Source organism: Lutra lutra, chromosome X (assembly GCF_902655055.1).
Source record: "Lutra lutra chromosome X, mLutLut1.2, whole genome shotgun sequence".
In the NCBI taxonomy this organism is placed as follows: domain Eukaryota; kingdom Metazoa; phylum Chordata; class Mammalia; order Carnivora; family Mustelidae; genus Lutra; species Lutra lutra.
Window position 1 is genome coordinate 27,308,181 of NC_062296.1, and position 12,520 is coordinate 27,320,700.

General features: G+C 41.9%; 1 protein-coding gene across 2 annotated transcripts; it reads right to left on the reverse strand.

The window, feature by feature from the left end:
• Positions 1-727: 727 nt before the first annotated feature.
• Positions 728-8,345, reverse strand: ZBTB33 (zinc finger and BTB domain containing 33). 2 transcript variants are annotated; one of them, XM_047716155.1, is made up of 2 exons: positions 8,208-8,345; positions 728-5,725 (listed from the first exon to the last, which is right to left on the reverse strand). In XM_047716155.1, the coding sequence occupies exon 2, from the start codon at positions 5,721-5,723 to the stop codon at positions 3,705-3,707; it is 2,019 nt and encodes a 672-aa protein (XP_047572111.1). In that variant the 5' UTR covers positions 5,724-5,725; positions 8,208-8,345; the 3' UTR covers positions 728-3,704. The 2 variants fall into 2 exon arrangements, with proteins under 2 accessions (XP_047572111.1, XP_047572112.1); XM_047716156.1 differs by lacking the exon at positions 8,208-8,345 and adding an exon at positions 6,431-6,785.
• Between the last annotated feature and the right edge of the window lie 4,175 nt (positions 8,346-12,520).

The following is a 12,520-nucleotide window of genomic DNA, read 5'->3' on the forward strand; positions in this document are numbered from 1 at the left end:
ACCTCAACCCACAGATTTTACAGAGCACTGTGGTGAGGCCAAAGTATAGTTATCTAAAGTGGTGCCATCTGGGGTGACTGGGTGGCTGAGTTGGTTAAGCGTCTGCCTTCGATTCAGGTCATGATCCCTGGGTCCTGGGATTGAGCCCCACATTGGGCTCCCTGCTCAGCAGGAAGCCTGTTTCTCCCTCTCCCTCTCCCCCTGCTTGTGTTCCTTCTCTCACTGTCTCTCTCTCAAATAAATAAAATCTTTTAAAATAAAAATAAAAAAATAAAGTGGTGCCATCTGTGTGCCAGAGGGGAGGGGAAGAAATTGTTAGCTCTCCTAGCTGTTTCGACAACTTTAGGAAAGATCAAAACAAGCCTTCCTACATTCTGGTCAGGGCATATGTTAACCTCCAAGGGCCCTGGAACGTGTAGCCCTGAGGGAGGTCACTGCGCAGACATAAAGAAGACGGAGAGCCAAAGATGGAGTCAGTACTGTCAGCACCCCAACAAACCTAGTGGGGAACTTTGTTGTGCTGTCATCAGAAATATCCTCTGAACTGAAAAACAAAATAGTAGAGTCTATGTAATTTCTTTTCTTTTTTTAAGTGAGCTCTATGGCCAATGTGGGGCCTGAACTCATGACCCCCACCCCCCCCGTATGCTCCACCAACTGAGCCAGCCAAGTCCTCCAAGTCTGTATCATTTCTGAAAGATAACCTTGTAAAAAATACACTCGAAAATCAGAATTATAACATTTTATTTTTGCCATAAGAAGCTCTACGAACTAATACCAGGAAATGGTTAATGAAAAGTAGAACTTAAAGTCATATGATAGGAAAGATTGTACAAGTATGAACATTACAGTACTGGGTGGAAATGAACACGGTTTCGTATGATTGACAGAGGTGAGGAAGCCAGTGCTGTTGAATTAACATTTAATCCTTTAGATTAGGCATGCCTTGACAATACGAAATACCTTGACCATTTTTAACCATTTATCTTTTTGGTACAATGGGGAAAAGACAACATCAATTCCTCATAGTAGTTGCATTTGGGGATCAGTACTGAGATGGTAATGATCATTTAAAATCTATTTTAAAGTAAATCTTGCAGGATTGCTATGGCATTTTAAAATCTTTGCTTAGTTTGGGCATTTTCATTTTGTCATCTCTTTCAGCACATTGGTATTTTCAAACGGTTCCTATCCAGAAGGTTTACAGGTATTTTAGTGTAGGCGCAAATTTGCAGCCAACTTGAAAGAAAAAAGAAGGAATTTAGTAGCCAGAAAGCGAAGTACGAAATAGGAAAACACCATGGGAAGTTTTAAACAGAATCTTGCTACAGATCTCCAACCCAATAAACACCGGGAGTGAATGGTTTCAGCCCCAAAGGAGTTAATTTGCACAAATTCTGAACTTTGGATATAGAAACTTCTGAAAAAACTGAAGACCTTGACATACATGCAAGGAAGAGTCTTCTGGCAAAAATACAAGTTAACTTTCCAGTTTTCCTTCTCCCCAGAAAACTCTAGAAGACACCTTCATTAGGCACAGAGTTTAAATTTTATACTCAAAACTGACAGCACAGCAGCAGGGCATAATAATTCTGTTCGTATTCTTCAGAATGGACAGTTTTCCCTTACAGACTCAATACCTGGTTTGTCATAATAGCCTTGTTAGAAACTCTTAAGTTTTATTATGATCAACTAATTTTCCTAGCAGGTAAATTTGAAAGGTCTGGAAGCTCTGCTGGCTGTAGGTATCATTCACACTCACAGAAGCAGTTATGTCTAACTGGTGAAAGAGCATTAATGAAACTCACACAGATTTCCACCGGAAATACTTCTGAGTGCACCTTATAGTCAGAGTAATGTTGTCAGTATCTGCACAGAACCGAAACAGATACTGTGATTCCAGAGATCCGAGTCTTAAGTTCTAAGGTAACTTAAACTTTTCCAAGGATTAGTTCGCAAAATGGTTTGAACGTCAAGACTCCGAACAGAAAACAGACAGATGCACATCATTCTAGCCCTCGGTAAGCAGAAGATTATAGCATTTTTCCTTCTCACGTCATTGCAAATACTGAGGCCTGATACCCTCTGCTACCAAGTGAAACACTGAAACCATTATCTTTGAATCTGGCTTACCGTCAGAAGAATGATGTATACGTGAAAAATTACGATTAAAGCTTTAAGTTCAAAGTCAAGAAATAGACTATTTTTAAAAATACATAGTTAAAGAGAAAGAAAATATCTATGTTGAATTAAGAAATATTTAAGCAAGGTTACAAAGGACTAACGACTATTCACAACAATCTTTTTCAGTATCTATTAATTTTTTTCCTTTGCAAAAAGTAATTTACAGAAGTTCAACACATTAATCCTGTTATAAAGGCTAGGCTATATATTTGTTCCAACCTGCTTCCTTTTAGTACTATCACTTCAGTGAGTTTTGACTTTATTCTCTAAGTGTTTTAAATATGTGTCACCTGAAAAGGAAGAAAGGTACACGTATTGTTCGCAAGATAAACGGGAATCAACAAGCCTATATAACATTACATATATAGTTCTGATTGCTATAATATTGCAGCACTTTGCAGATGGAATGGAACTTACTTTAGAAGGGGTAAAAACCTAAAAGGTCTTGTGAAAGGAAAATACTAGATCATGAATTCAACTATTTCGAATGAAAACTTTCTATTAGAAATTCTAAGTAATATGAACATTTAAAAATATATACCGGTAGCCTCCTGCCTAAAATATGTAGGAGTCTCATTTATGGAATCTATCATTTATAAAGATTTATACATAATGAAATATTTATTTGGTGGCTTTCGGATTCAAACTTTGAAATTTCGGAAGGGGAACATTTTTAACCAGATGAACAAAAAGGGAACTCTCCATTCACTTCCACTCTCTATCATGTAAGAACACAGAACTCAAAACAAACGCAACAGAACTTTTCCTCTCCTCCTGTCTGCAATACAGAGATGTGTTTTCCATTAACACCTCTGCCCACTGAGGCCACAACCGCGAAGGTATATATATACAGTAGTCCAGCCACCAAAGTCTTTTCCAGACAATGGCAATAAAAGCAAAACTCAATTCTAATTAACTAAAACTCTTTCTTCAGATGAGACACTTGTCTGTGCGGCCATTTTCATGGCGGGAGGGAGGCAGGAGGTTGCTATCCATTTGGGCTAGCAGAATACACAACCAAGCAGAAACTTATTCTGCAATTTTCCAGAACAACTTTAGAAGTTCTTATTTACTTTTTTTTGCCACATCCAAAACACAACACGCATTTATAGTCTCAATATTAAGATAATTGAGAATTCAGCAGTAAAGTGCTAACATGGAAGGGGAAAGTTGTAAGATAGACTAGGGTATGCTAATAACTCCAGTTATTTTCAAAAAACATTCAGACTGCTTCAAATTCTATTTAGGAAACTATCTCTCCAAGTTTTTTTTTTTCTTCTTGCCTCTTTAAAACGAGCTGAAAGCTAACTATACAAACAGATACTCGGGCGGGGGTATCTCAATCTCTACTCAAACTTTCAGAATAATTTGCTTCTAAAAATTATCAACAAATAATCCAACTAGACTGCCTTCAGATGATGTGGCAGATCAAATGAACTCGTTTTCACCTTAATTTGTTTTACAGGTCTTTTGAAACCCCTGCCCCTGAATGCAAACCAAACTTTTGGAGTTTTCAAAGTTCAATAAGATTCTGGTATTATAAATTCAAACTCGGTACTGCCATCTGTTACATTCTGTTTAAAAATTGAATCATTTTCCTGCTGAATAAAAATATCTTCCCAGGTCATTGGCTTGTTCTGAGGAGTAGATGCGGTCCCTACTGCAGGGTCTTTCCCAGCATCGACCTTATAGCCAACGGCATCATCCTTCATTACAGGCATAGTGCCTGACCTATCAGAAAGATACGCATATTGTCTGATCTGCAGGGACCTGCATGGATGTAAACGATAAAGCTTTGAGTCTCCAGAAGGATCTTGACTATGAACTGACTTTATGTGCGAAGACATAAACTGATAGTTGATGAAAGATTTGCCACAGGCCAAACACTGGTACCTTCGCTCCCCTGTGTGATGAATTTCGTGTTTTGTGCGATATTCTGCAAGAGGAAATACCTTCTCACAGTAACGGCAAGGGTACTTCTTCTCCCAGGAATGAATGTTAAAGTGTCTCCGCAAGCTTGTCAGACAGACATATGACCTTTTGCACACAATACAGATATAATAGACCCTCCCATCTACTATTAACTCATAGTGATCATCATGTTTTACTTTCATACGTTTGCTGGGCGTCTCACCGCTAGGTGTTTTTGGTATCTCATTCTCAAGTCTGGCCTCCCCTTCGTCAGGGTCATCTTTGACGGGGATCACTATGTCATAAGTATCTTCTCCGATATTTGCATAAACCTTGCAACCCGTCGACAAGCCTTCAATCTCGGTAGCTGTGTCTAAGGTAATGATCTTCTGACCCTCCATTAGATGTTTTGATCCTAAACCTGTATCATTAGTGTTTCTAGTAATTATATCTGAAATTTTTAAAGAATTGGAAAGTGGCTCTTGCAGAAGTGTAGGAATCTGCATCTTCTGTACCAACGATCCATCAAAAGTGGCATTCTGGGGGATCTCAGCCTGGGGGACCAAAGATGTATTACTGACCGCCGAATCTGGACTGGAGCTAATAGTGTCATCATCATCATCTATAATTTCCTCCTCCTCCTCTTCATTGGCCTTGTTTCCTGTTATAACAGCACTGTTTGGTGTCTGCTGATTCTGCACCAGCAAATTGATTGAAGGAGACATATGATTTGGAAGTGAAGAAGTGACATTTGGTGGTGTAGTAAGTGGTGTCTGATTTAGCAAAATAATGTTGGGAGTCAGATGTGTTGGGGCTGAAGATACCAGCAATTTTTCACTTCCTTGCGTCTGGCTCAGAGTTGCCTGATTCACAGAAGTAGGAAGTTTCTGAGTAGGTGTGAGATTTGGTAAAGGGGGAGAGTTATTACTAGCACCAGGTGCAACATCTGAAATGGCAACGGAACCTGGGTTAGGCTGGACCTGAGCCACTGCATTGGTACTCGGCAAAGTCTCCTTTGCAGGCAGAATCTCAGAGCAGAAAATGACATCATCGTCATCATCATCTGAATCGGTAACAATGATCTTTTTTGTCTCATAATCTTCAGCAGATAAGGAAAAAGACTCGGTTATAATAGGCATTATAGTGGCCCCGTTATCTTGGGCTTCATCTTTTGACTTTTGTATTTCAAGGTTCTTGTCACCAGAACCAGGAGGTACGGTTTCTGCATTACCGTCCTGAGATGTACCTGAGATGCTTTTAACCTGTGACAATGGGACACCAAGTTCTGCTATAAACTTAACCCCTAACAGCTGCCCTGATTTAATCAACTCATCAAGTAAATCCGATCTAACACGAACAATTTTAGAACTATAGATATAATTGAGAATTTCGGCAAAGATCTCTGCTCTTATAAAGCTCAGTTCAACAACTTGCCCGGCAACTGAGAAGAGCTGATGGAAGTAAGTACTAGAAGCTGAAAGAATATTCCTGTGGGCCCGGAATTTTCGGTCCTCCACGATAACGGTAACGTCACAGAAGAGTCCATGGCCACGTTGCTCATTCAGGGAGTTCAGCAGACTGCCAGAATATTGAATGTCTGTAGCAGAAATCAGTTTTCTACTCTCCATGCCTGTAAGAGAAAGGGAGGAGGAAGGGGTGGGAGAAGATTAGAAAAGAAAAACAAGAAGTACTTTATCATTTCAGAATGTAAGCTGCAGCACCATTCAAAGGTGTATTCAAATTTTAACTGAAGTTTGGCATAAAATTTTTGGCTTGTATATAAACTGTTCATACAGGCTGGCTTTTGGACCATGTGTCATATCTCATGACTTCCCCCTGAGAAAAGACAAGTGAGTTTTTAATTGATCTACAGATCTGAACGGTAATCTCTTCCTCTGAATCTCAGATACATGTGTCACCACTAAGCAATTTTTTAGGATTAGAATTAATTTTCTCAGTTCCACTTTTGGGTACTGTCCCCAAGAAGACTCAAGAGTTTATTTTTAACGATCTTAAAACTTTAGGAAAAAAGTCTTCATCGTGAACACACAAAAGTTATTTCACCTGTAAACGAATGATTTAAGTGTCAGAAAAGCTTACTGTGTGCAATAGCGATCCTATACTCTTCCTAAATTTTAACTGATCCTAAGAACACATTCAAAAGTTACTCCCTATAGCCAAAGACCAAACTGTTTATAAACACTGACAATTATTACCTCCAGACTGCCGGTCAGTTTTCTGTTCTTATTTAAATCAGGGTGCCTCACTTAGATAAACTATGAAACACCTTTTTTGCCCTCTCCCCTTTCATCATCTCCTTGCCCCTTCCCCTCACCTCTCTACTCTTACAATCTCCAGAGGTGAAATGTTAGAGTGCCAAGCGAAGTCAACAGATGGTACTGTGAAAAAAATAAGACAAAGGAAAGGTCACCATTTCTTAATGCTTATTTGCATGAAAACATGAAACATTTCAATTTGTTGGTAAAGAATTATGTAAAGAATTACGCACACTGGTATGAAAACTTTTTTTATACCAGATGTGTTAGTGAAAACGAAAACATAAACTTAATGGAGCAGAGCAGTTACTCACTCTAGAAAAAGGGGGGAGGGTCAGTAAAGAGCAATGCTGTGTACCACTCCAAAACATTCTTTTTTTGCATGTCACAGAATACATTTGCAGTAACAAGGGTGCCTAGTAGCTTAAAATACATACATATATTATATATTTAATTTTTATGTATTTAACTTCTATAGAATATATATATATACACACACACACACACAATTGGCTGATAAGTACTTTAGGTAGAGAAACCCTTTTATTGCTAATATTCTTTCCCTTTAATGTTACCAAAATAGTAGCACTGTCGTCACAGTGCTTAAGTTATATACACGTGGAAGGCGGGGCGTCTCAAGCATCTTCGAAATTTTCAAAACTGCAGCTTAAAAACAAAAAGTAGGCAAAAAGTCTAGAAATGAGGATTTGAAAGATCATTTGTTATAAGGCATTGCTCGTTTAACAGTACCAAGGAATTCCAGGTTACCCTAAAGGCACTCATCGGAAAGGGTGACCTTTGGACAGCGAGCCAGCCACCAGGGCTTCCGAAAGACGGGGATTTCGACAGAAGTCGCTTTTAAGTAGGTAGATAGGTTTTCCGAATACAAATTTTTGTCGTTTGCAAATGCGCTCTTGGAAGGAGGCAATGCATCAAACGTACGTGTCCAGGTGACACCGGGAATTGGTTTCATTTTGTTTAGATTTCCTCCCGCTTTTCCCCGTCAGGGTGGGCCCAGGAACCGCACAGATCGCTCTGAACCCACCCCGAGATCTGCGACCTGCCTCCGGAAAAGCCATTCCGCATCGCTGGGAGACAAACCCTTGACGGAAGGCAGGTGAAGGTGGAAAAGAGAGAAACGCCATCCACGAGCGAGTAAAGCCAACCAACACGCGGCTCCCTGCGGTAGCTGAACCCCGTCTTCCTTACTCCACCCCCTCTTCCCCATTTGCACCCAGCCGGCTGCAACCGAGGTGTTTTTTTTTTTTTTTCTTTTTCTTTTTTCACCCCAATTCACGCGAAAAGGCAGCTTCCTGCAAATCCAGATGGAGGTAGGAACGCACCGCCAGGGCGGGGGTCCGCCGGCGAGCCGGGGAAAGTAGAAGGTGGCGAACGGGAGGGTGGGGTGCTGGGAGGGGATGAGGCCAAGCAGGCGGCATTGTTGTGCCCTGAGAAGGGGACGGAAGGGGAGGATGGGCCGGGCAGAAAACCTCTAAATCAAAGTAGGAGCTAGGAGGAGAAAAGGAGGCACAAAAAGGCAGGCGGAAGGCGAGCAAAAAGCCAAGTGGGTCCCCGCGGTGGGCTCCCCATGCGCCGGGCCTACCCAGGGCACCGGCAGCCCCTCGGCCCCTGACGGCGGAGGGGACCGCGCCGCGGCCCTCGGGCTCGTCCCCTCCTTCGCTCCCGGGCCCACACAAAGAAAGGGCCGGAGGAGCGGAGCCTCCGACTCCGCGGCTTCCTGGTTCAAGTGAGGAGAATGCAAACGCAGGCGCGGCCCAGCGACGGAGGCAGCGGGCGCGCTCCCTCGCCGCTCCCGACCCCGGGCCGGGTCCTCACCTGCTTCCCGGCGCCGCCGCTTCTCCTCGTCGGGCCGCGCGGACGGGTGGGAGCCCTCCAACGACCAGAAGCCGGACTCCGCGGCGATTCGGCTCCTTCTTTAAACGTCGCTCCAGTCTTGGTCGACGTCGACGCGGCTGCCGCCACCGCTGCTACAGCTGCCCCACGCCACCGACAGAGGGCACAGCGCGGGGGCGCAGCGCGGAAGCCGGAGGCGCCCTCCTCCTCCGAGCGCAGTTCGGCTCTTTCCGGAAGGGCCCGAGCTCCAGGCGGCCGCGTTTCGGCGCCCGGCGCTGCCTTCGGCTCCTTCCGCGGGGGGCGGAGTGAGACTGGGAAGCTCTGAGAGCGTTCGGCCCTTTCCGGAGGGCGAAAGGGTGGGAAAAAGGGAAGGGAAAGATGGGGTTATGCGGTCGGTCTCCCGCGGCTGGGATCCTAAAGTCGGCGCAACCTTCTAGGGCGTGAAAACTTTTGGAGACCGTACGAGTTTCATTTCTTTTACAAGTTTGAAACGGCTCCGTTAGCCCGTCTCTTAGACGATAAACCACCTTGAAATAGAATCTGAATAAATATCACCAAGTCGAATCGATCGACTCAGGATGACTCAAGTTCTCGGATGACACGTTAACAGCGACATCACACTGTTTTTAAGAACTCAGTCTAGGGTTTGGACACCAGACTGCCTTCTAAGTTGAATACTAAATGATGCAGTACTATCTTAATCCCTTCGTTTCGACTGTCATTTACTGACCACCTGTTTGAGCTATTCCAAATCTCTTGTTAGGTGCCGTGGAATACAAAAATGAGTAAGCCAAGGTCTCCTTCCCAAAGAGCTCAGTAGATGGTAACACCAACGTCGACAAAAGTACCTGTCCAAAGTTATAGAACACAGAGAACGAAAGAGCAAACTAAGTGTTCCCATTTGAGCTGTATCTTGAAAGAGGAATAAATCAACACTTACACTGTTTTTTTTTAAGCATTTTAAAAAATATTTTATTTATTTATTTGACAGAGAGAGATCACAAGTAGGCAGAGAGGCAGGCAGAGAGAGAGGAGGAAGCAGGCTCCCTGCCCAGCAGAGAGCCTGATGTGGGGCTCCATCCCAAGACCCTAGGATCATGACCTGGGCCGAAGGCAGAGGCTTTAACCCACTGAGCCATCCAGGCGCCCCTGGTTTTTTTTCTTTTTCTTTTTTTTTTTTTTTTAAGATTTTACACATTTATTAGAGAGATTGCTCGCGCTCCAGTGGGGGGAGGGGCAGAGAGAGGGAAAAGCAGACACACACCCCCCACCCCCACCCCCCTGAGCAGGGACCACGCAGGGGCTGGATCCCAGGATGGAAGGATCTCGACCTGAGCCCAGCCGAAGGGCCAGGCCCAGCCATTGAACCACCCAGGCACCCCTAAATTAATACTTCACTGTTAATTTATTATTTTTATTTACATAGCATTTCCTTCTCAGGTGGTTTTGGTGTCTGACACATAATCGGTGTTCAATAATTGTTTAATGAATGAATATATGAATGAGTCCTGGTAATTTTTTAAATTTTATTTCTTTATTTGGCAGAGAGAGAGATCACAAGTAGGCAGAGAGGCAGGCAGAGAGAGGGAGGAAGCAGGCTCCCTGCTGAGCAGAGAGCCCAATGGGGGGCTCCATCCCAGGACCTTGAGATCATGACCTGAGCCGAAGGCAGAGACTTTAACCCACTGAGCCACCCAGGTGCCCCAAGTCCTGGTAATTTTTGAAAACCCTCTGGTAATACACTTCTGACTGAGTACCATGATGAACTGAGCAACAGAATGGGTGTTTGGAGAGCAAAATCTCTCCCTTTAGGCTGATTATTGATCGTATCCAACTAAGGAGCCATAATATTAGATTTTGTCTTCAACAGTTAAGGCCATTCACTACCTTCATTCTCTTTTTTAAAAAATACGTATAGGATATTTCCTCTATTTCCCAATACTTGAATTTGCCCGTTTATCTTTCATTCGGAATCCCTGTGCCTCCTTCGTACAAAAACCTTGCTGAAAATGTCCATCAGGATATTCCAGAATGAAAACAAATCTTACTGTATCTAATTTTCTTCAACATGAAATCAGACAAGAATGTCACCATTGATCCATCCCTAATCTATTCTACATTGTCAATAAAGTAAAGCCACATAGAAAAATACCAAAGTGGTGTAATACAGTTGTATTTTCACGCGGAAATAAGAAATCCACATGAAATTCCTTAGGCTCTTCAAGATTTTGTATTGTGAGAAAACAATGTGCGAGTTACTGCATTATTGGGCTTTTTAAAAATTAGGACTTAAAATTATGAGTTTCATTGTTTAATATAAAGACATTTCACAGGAAATAGGAGTCCACTGTTGTAAAGGAAACTAAAGCAGATGGTTAGTATTTTCCTGGAACTGAGCACTTAACAAAATGAATTAGCAGATTTAATAAAACTAGTTAGCAGATTAATGACCATTAATGACCATTTTCCAGAGTCATCCTCTCCCAAAATTTAGGAGCGAAAAAGTACTTCTTGAAAATTTAGAAACTCTTTGCCTTTCAGTAGCTTAGTTGACTAAAACTAAAATGAGATGTATCTTTGAAATACAGGTCACAGTGGTAGTAGCTGCACTCTTGATATAAAATGTTTGTTGGTTACCTCTCAGTAAACTGGAAGACATGATGTCATTTCTTTTACACCAGCATTACCAGCACCAAGGTGGCCAAGAGAATTGCCTTGCCTTTTCCCCTTCCCTGAAAGGGCTTTAAAAATGTGGAGCCCTGGGCGCCTGGGTGCCTCAGTGGGTTAAGCCTCTGCCTTCAGCTCAGGTCATGATCTCAGGGTCCTGGGATCCAGCCTTGCATCCTCGCATCGGGCTCTCTGCTCAGCAGGGAGCCTGCTTCCTCTTCTCTCTCTCTCTGCCTGCCTCTCTGCCTATTTGTGATCTCTCTCTCGCTCTGTCAAATAAATAAACAAAATCTCTTGAAAAAATTTTTAAAATGTGGAGCCCCAACTAAGGTATAATGAAAACCTGATGTTTAAAGGCAGGAAACCTTCTCTTCCCTTCTAGTCATGTCCCTCACCCCCCAGCCCAGCAAAAACTAAATTAAAATTTAAAAGCTACCTATACCCAAAGGGGATTCAATGATCAGGAAAGGAATTTTCTGGTAGGAAAGCAAAGGACACCAAGAAATTTGAGTGACCTTCATGATTGCCTCTTGGACAAGATCATTGGAGAGTTTCATTAATTTCATTTCATCTTTCACTTTCTTTTTATTTGTAGACTTAAGCCTACTTCAAATAACCCAGTAGATTTTAAAGGTAGCAAACATTTCACATTATTGGAAGGTTTTTGATTGGCTGATAATGGAATCAGTTAGGTTTTATAACCACATTGTCAGTGTTTGCTTGCCTTGTTTGAACTTGATTATGAATTTTTTGAGGGCAGCAACTGTCCTCTCCTGTATTAATATGCAAAGAATCTTGTGGGCGCTTAATATATATTCAATGGATGATGATAAAAGATTTAAAAAATGAATAATAGAAATAATTATAATTATGCATAATAGAAATAATACCTTCCCACAGAATTGTTTTGAGTTTCAGTTTCCAAACTGCTTCCATGTCTGTGCCTGGAACCCTCAGTCTGGAATAACCATTCATTTCACATCCACAGTTTGTCTCTCCTGTTGGTTGGCAGGTGCCTGGTCTTCCAGATAGATGCAATTCCTCACAAACTTACTTGTGAAGCCTGATTTGATTCACTCAATGGTAGATAAATATGGCTACTTAATGTTGAATGAACGAGCATCTGGTACCTAATGAGAGCTGGATATACATTTGCTTGTTCATCTCTATCCCCTTTTCTACTTAATCCTAACAATTTGCTCTTTAAGTGACTTGATACTGCTGCTTCTCTTTTTCTTCTTAAAGCCTTCCAAACTCAATTAGATAGGGACAGATAACACTCTGAATGGGAAAGAGGGAGTGGACAATTGCTAACAATAACAGAACCTACAGAACAACAGCAACAACAACCACGTAGCTTATTTCAAATATGAAAAAAAATTGAAGGAAAATACTACCCATGAGTTCTTTGTGAAAAATTACTTGGCAATGTGAAATAAACTCAAATAAGAAATGAGTCAAAATAAAAAATTAAGAACTGACATTTTGCAGTAAGCCAATCTATTTAAATGGAGGACTAAGACCAAACAATGACTATGTGACAGAATGAAACCATTACAAACCCTGACACAATAAAAACCCATTTGTTCATATGTCCATTAAATGCATATCATTTAATACCTGCTCTG